Below are 4,914 nucleotides of genomic sequence, written 5' to 3' on the forward strand. Positions count from 1 at the left end.
TATCTCTCTCTCTCTCTCTCTCTCTCTCTCACACACACACACACACACACAGTCTCCACATTCTTTCGTACGCTTCTTTCACTTTTGGGTGGCAGTCTTGTTGCAGCAGCTTGGGCTTTTGGGGCGCACCGTTCGGGCTCGGTCCATCGCTCCTATCCAAGCTGCTACGAGAACACACTGGAAAACACTAGCGCACCAGTCTTCCCTCTTCTCTTTCTCAGTGTTCCCAAACTCCCATGTAACCGATGATCGATCTCCATGCAACCAACATGCACATATCATTCCATCCACCCGATCCATGCATGCACACACATATACGAAGAAGAAAATATATATAGTAGTATCTCGTACGTGGAAAAAAAAGGTAAAGAATATATTGATGCACATGCCGCATGGAGGCAATTGAACAACCTATCTATAGGTACAATATATCTCAGGGAACTAGCAAAAGATCGATTTGTTCTATTAGAAAACACAAAAGATTGATCGATATGTGTGTGAGATATCTATCCTCGCGCTTTGGTACGTTCTATCGATCAGTGTAAAAAGAGGGCCGGCCGGGAAAGGAAAAGGTGAAAACTAAAGAACCGACCTTGCTTTTGGATGACCATCTTTGACTAGTCCCTTTATGCGTGCAGCCGTGATCAACATTGCAGTGCTAACTCTAGCTAATTAATTGCCTGCCTTAGCTTAGAGAGATTGACATACACTAAACTGCACATAAATCGATCCATCGCTGGTATTGCATGTTAATTTGGAGGCATGCAGGCAACATGCATGAATAATCTAATCTAATATATGCATGCATGCATGCATGGCATCTTCACTTTGGTTTTCTCTTTCTGCTTACACATGTTGATTCCTGGCTCCTACTATGATTTTGAGTGACGAAGTTAGAAGAGTGGCATATCAGTTAATTATTGCTAAATAAATTTGGTTAGTTGCACCTGTCGATTCAAGTTATTGACAAAGCTCATATGTATTCTCCAAAAGGAAAATGCATGCATGGCTGTATGCATTTGGTCCATGTAGAATGTAGTACCTTGGATAACAATTTTGGTGACAATACCATCATTGAATTTCTTCAAATGCGGATTCACACTCTTGGATCACATTTTATAGTATATAATTAACCGCGAACAGAAATGCGAGAATTGTACATCGACCAGACAATTGACATATAATATAAGATTGTCATGAACCAAAGTGATACAATACACACATAACTTCACCCCGAATGCGCAAAAAAAAAAGAGCCCTAAGTAAGAAGAAGTAGAAGAAAGACAGCAAGTGATCATGCTAGCTAAACTAGCTAATTAACACTAATAGTTGTCCATGATCATTAAGCAAGCACACAACACCATGCAGCATCCTTATCCTTCTCCATGATCGACCTTGTCTAGTTCTTCCATGAAACACAATGCACAACAAATGCAAAGCCTTTTCTATATCTCACAGCACCCTCCAAGTCCATGCTACCGCTAATTGTAGGATTAATCTGAGCTCGCCATTAGCTTAGCTCATTCATCACAAGAGGTGGTTACCTGTGGCAGCATTGGAGTAGGAGCTTGTGTAGCCAGCGCCAGCAGCGAGGTGGTGATCACCACCGTACATGGCGATGCTGCCTGATCTCGGGTAGCCTTCTCTCTTTGACGGCATCGCGTGATGAAACTGTTGGTTTCCTCCGTCGTCTTCATGGCCACCGCGGCCGTCACCGCCGTTGCCCAAGCCTAGGTAGTGGAACATCCCCGGCATGGCCATTGCAGGCGCTGCAGCTGGCCCCAGTGTGTGCTGCTGGTCGGCCATTGCTTGGAAGAACGGGAAGCCTTGCATCTGCTGCACTCTCCACTGCTCCAGCCCGGCCACGGCACCGCCGCCGCCGCCTCCCAGGTAGTAGCCCGCTGCCGAGTCGACGGCGGACGGCTTGCCCATGCCGGAGAAGGTGGAGCCAAGGCTCATGGCATCGAAGTCCGCGAGGCGGAGCAGCGGCGGCAGGAGGCCGGACAGGTTGCCACCGCCGCCGTTCTGCAGCATCGCCGGGAGCACGGGAGCTGGGTTGGACATGGTCGTGCAAGCGGAAGTCGTCGATGACGTCGTGGACCCACCCGAAGCGGCGCCGTTGGCCGCCGGTGGCCCCGCTGCCGCTGCCGCGGCCGCCTGCTTGGGTTTGGCGCGCTTGGCATGGCGGCGGTACCCGCCGCCGACGGGGACGTTCCGGAGCGCGCCGCCGCGGGTCCAGTAGCGGCGGCAGGCGCGGCAGAAGTGGCGCGGCTGCGAGAGGGAGTAGTTGTTGAAGTAGCAGAACTTGGTGTTGGCCGAGTCGCAGCGCGGGCACTTGAGCCCCTGCTCCGGCAGCGGCACCCGAGCCAGCCGCGCGCGCTCCGACATGGACATGGGCTTCGCCGGCCCCACCACCTGCCCGCCGCCGCCGCCGCCGTCCCCACCTTCAGCAAGCGTCCCCTGCTGCATGATTGACGGCTGCAGGAGCTCATGGTTGTTGCAGCCGCCGTCGCCGGCGCCACCACCACAACTTGCGGCCGCGACCTGCTGGTGGTGAGCATGCTGCTCAAAATCCAACTATACGGCATGAGAAGAAGAATCAAGAACCCAAGATAAGATGGAAGTGAACCAAGAACCAGAATTCAGGCTAGAAAATTGTGCCAAGTATATACCAAACATATGTAAGTGTTTGAATCAGAATATTTAGCCAGAGACGACCTAGTATCATTCTCCTCTTTGCATCAATATTATTAATACTCCCGAACAACTTTCTCCTCCACTAACTTTATTTGAGCTTGTGCAGCAAAAGTGAGAGTGAACAAAATCCGGGGAAAAGAGAGGGGAATGAAATTAATTACCTGGTTATCATTCCAGCTCGAGGAATCCAGGAATGAAGGGGGGAAGATCATGGTGTGGGGTGGGTGGGTGGTGATGTTATCAGGAGAAAGTGAGCCTTGTGCTAGCTAGGGTTTGGCAAGCTCTTGTCTTCTCCTTTCCTTCGTGCAGCTGCCGGCCGGCCTTGTGCGTGTGTGCTTCCTTCAATTCTGGTGTGTGTGCGGCTAAAGGTCGTGGTGCTTGATAGAGGCTTGGAGGTAGTGGGAGATGAGAGGGCAAGCTGGCTGGCTGGCTAGCTAAGGCTCCTCATGGTCCTCATGGGGCTGGGAAAATAATTATATGGGAATCAAAGGGAAAGGGAAAGAGGAAAGGGAGAGCGAGGGGTGAGAGAGTGAGACAGGATTAGTGAGAGTGTGAGGTGGGATGAGGGAGAAAAAGAAGGAAAAGTAGACATGTACCTTCTATGTGGCCCATGTTTTGTGATGTTGTGGCTTTTCTTCCCTGTGGTGTACGTTGAGGGCCGGGGAGGAGGGACACCTTGCCGTTTTCTGTGCAGACATAGGGGTGCAAGGAAAGCCCGAGGAATATGAGCCGCTCGAGTTCGACTCGTTTTTAGATGGATTTGAAAAGAACCGGCTTGATTTTAAAAAGCCATGGTGCTTGGATGAAAGGTTGCATCAAAATTGAGCATTCTCTACCCTGGTTAAGCTCGATATATAGTGTATATTATGACATGTGTCCTACATATATGCAAATAAAGTATGCCATATTGATATTTAATCCTAATTTATGGGGAAAATAAGTTTCTAGGTTGAGATACAATATTAATTTTCACATTTATATACCTGTCTATTCATATTTGCATATTTCGAACAAGCACTATCAATTTCGGGCATAGGTTATTGTTTATAATCAATTGTCATGTCATTACGCGAACTGATAGTACCTCACAAGGTTAGGTTCCTTGTGGAGGAACCAACCCATCAGGGCTCAAATCCTAGACATGGCCCCAGTGCTCGTATTTTCTCATCAGAGCTTAGTCGGAGAAGACGTTTCCGTCAACTACAAAGGCATCTGGTGAATTCATAGGGATGAGTGTATGTGTGTGTATATGAGCATCTACATTTGTACAGCATTAAAAGAAATGTCATGTCATTACGAGCCAAGCATGAGGCTATTCTGTCAAAAAAAAAAGCATGAGGCTATTTTGTGGCTCGTACTCCCCTCGCATAATCCAAAGTTTATGACTAGCTATAAAAGGTGTGCTCACTCTGGCTCACTCAACTTGACTTGTTTGCATCCTCAGTCAAACCTAGCCTTGTGATGATCACTTTAGCATTTGGGTGAACTCTGTTAATTAGTGGATTAAACTTATTAATAAAGGAAGTATCTAATAAACATCCATCTGATTTTTAATTCGGTACCAGTCAAATTTATTACCTTCAGTATGCTGGGTATGACCAAAGAGTGACATAAAAATCATGGCAATGTGTGCGGGATTGTGTAGATTGAACGGACAAAAAAAATCCAAATGATACCGAATTGAAAATCAGCTAGCTGGAAGATAGCAAATGTGTTGATAAAACATCTAGAACACACTTCTTTGTGTACTCTATAGGTGGTTGTGGAACCTGACATAATCATGCTATTTGCCGACATAGATTTTGAGAAAACCAAATTTCACCCAACTAAAATATCTTCAAGATTTAATTATACTATATATGGTGTGCAAATGCTAGCCATCAAGATTTAGAAAGTGTCTAAGTGAAAAAATGAATCCCTCCTTGTGCACAGTTACTTATCTATATCATCACTATATATATAGTGTGCCAATTACTTCAATTATTAGCCGTTGGATAGTCCAACCGCTAGGAGATGGTAAATCCGAGCATTATTATCCGCTGGATAATATTTCAACTAATAAGATTCTCCTCGTCACCTTCTAATTGAACCACCAACTCTATCAACTCATGTGGTCCAGAAACATATATCCCCATGCTTATCTGATTCTCTAATAGAAAGAGAGACATAGAACAATTTGGACTCTAGAGGGGTAAGAACCAAGTTGAGATAGAGTTG

At 46.6% G+C, this 4,914-nt stretch overlaps 1 protein-coding gene across 2 annotated transcripts; it reads right to left on the reverse strand.

The window, feature by feature from the left end:
* Positions 1–1,154: 1,154 nt before the first annotated feature.
* On the reverse strand, positions 1,155–3,188 carry LOC119317286 (dof zinc finger protein DOF3.6-like). 2 transcript variants are annotated; one of them, XM_037591715.1, is made up of 2 exons: positions 2,859–3,188; positions 1,155–2,577 (listed from the first exon to the last, which is right to left on the reverse strand). In XM_037591715.1, the coding sequence occupies exons 1-2, from the start codon at positions 2,907–2,909 to the stop codon at positions 1,528–1,530; spliced, it is 1,101 nt and encodes a 366-aa protein (XP_037447612.1). In that variant the 5' UTR covers positions 2,910–3,188; the 3' UTR covers positions 1,155–1,527. The 2 variants fall into 2 exon arrangements, with proteins under 2 accessions (XP_037447612.1, XP_037447620.1); XM_037591723.1 differs by having other exon boundaries at positions 1,155–2,562; positions 2,859–3,184.
* Between the last annotated feature and the right edge of the window lie 1,726 nt (positions 3,189–4,914).

This window comes from Triticum dicoccoides, chromosome 1B (genome assembly GCF_002162155.2).
Source record: "Triticum dicoccoides isolate Atlit2015 ecotype Zavitan chromosome 1B, WEW_v2.0, whole genome shotgun sequence".
NCBI lineage: Eukaryota > Viridiplantae > Streptophyta > Magnoliopsida > Poales > Poaceae > Triticum > Triticum dicoccoides.

Coding starts and splice junctions, on each gene's coding strand:
- LOC119317286 (XM_037591715.1), bottom strand. CDS start 2,909: ATGATCTTCCCCCCTTCATTCCTGGATTCCTCGAGCTGGAATGATAAC. Junction 2,578..2,858: donor CGAGCTGGAATGATAACCAG/GTAATTAATTTC, acceptor CATGCCGTATAG/TTGGATTTTGAGCAGCATGC.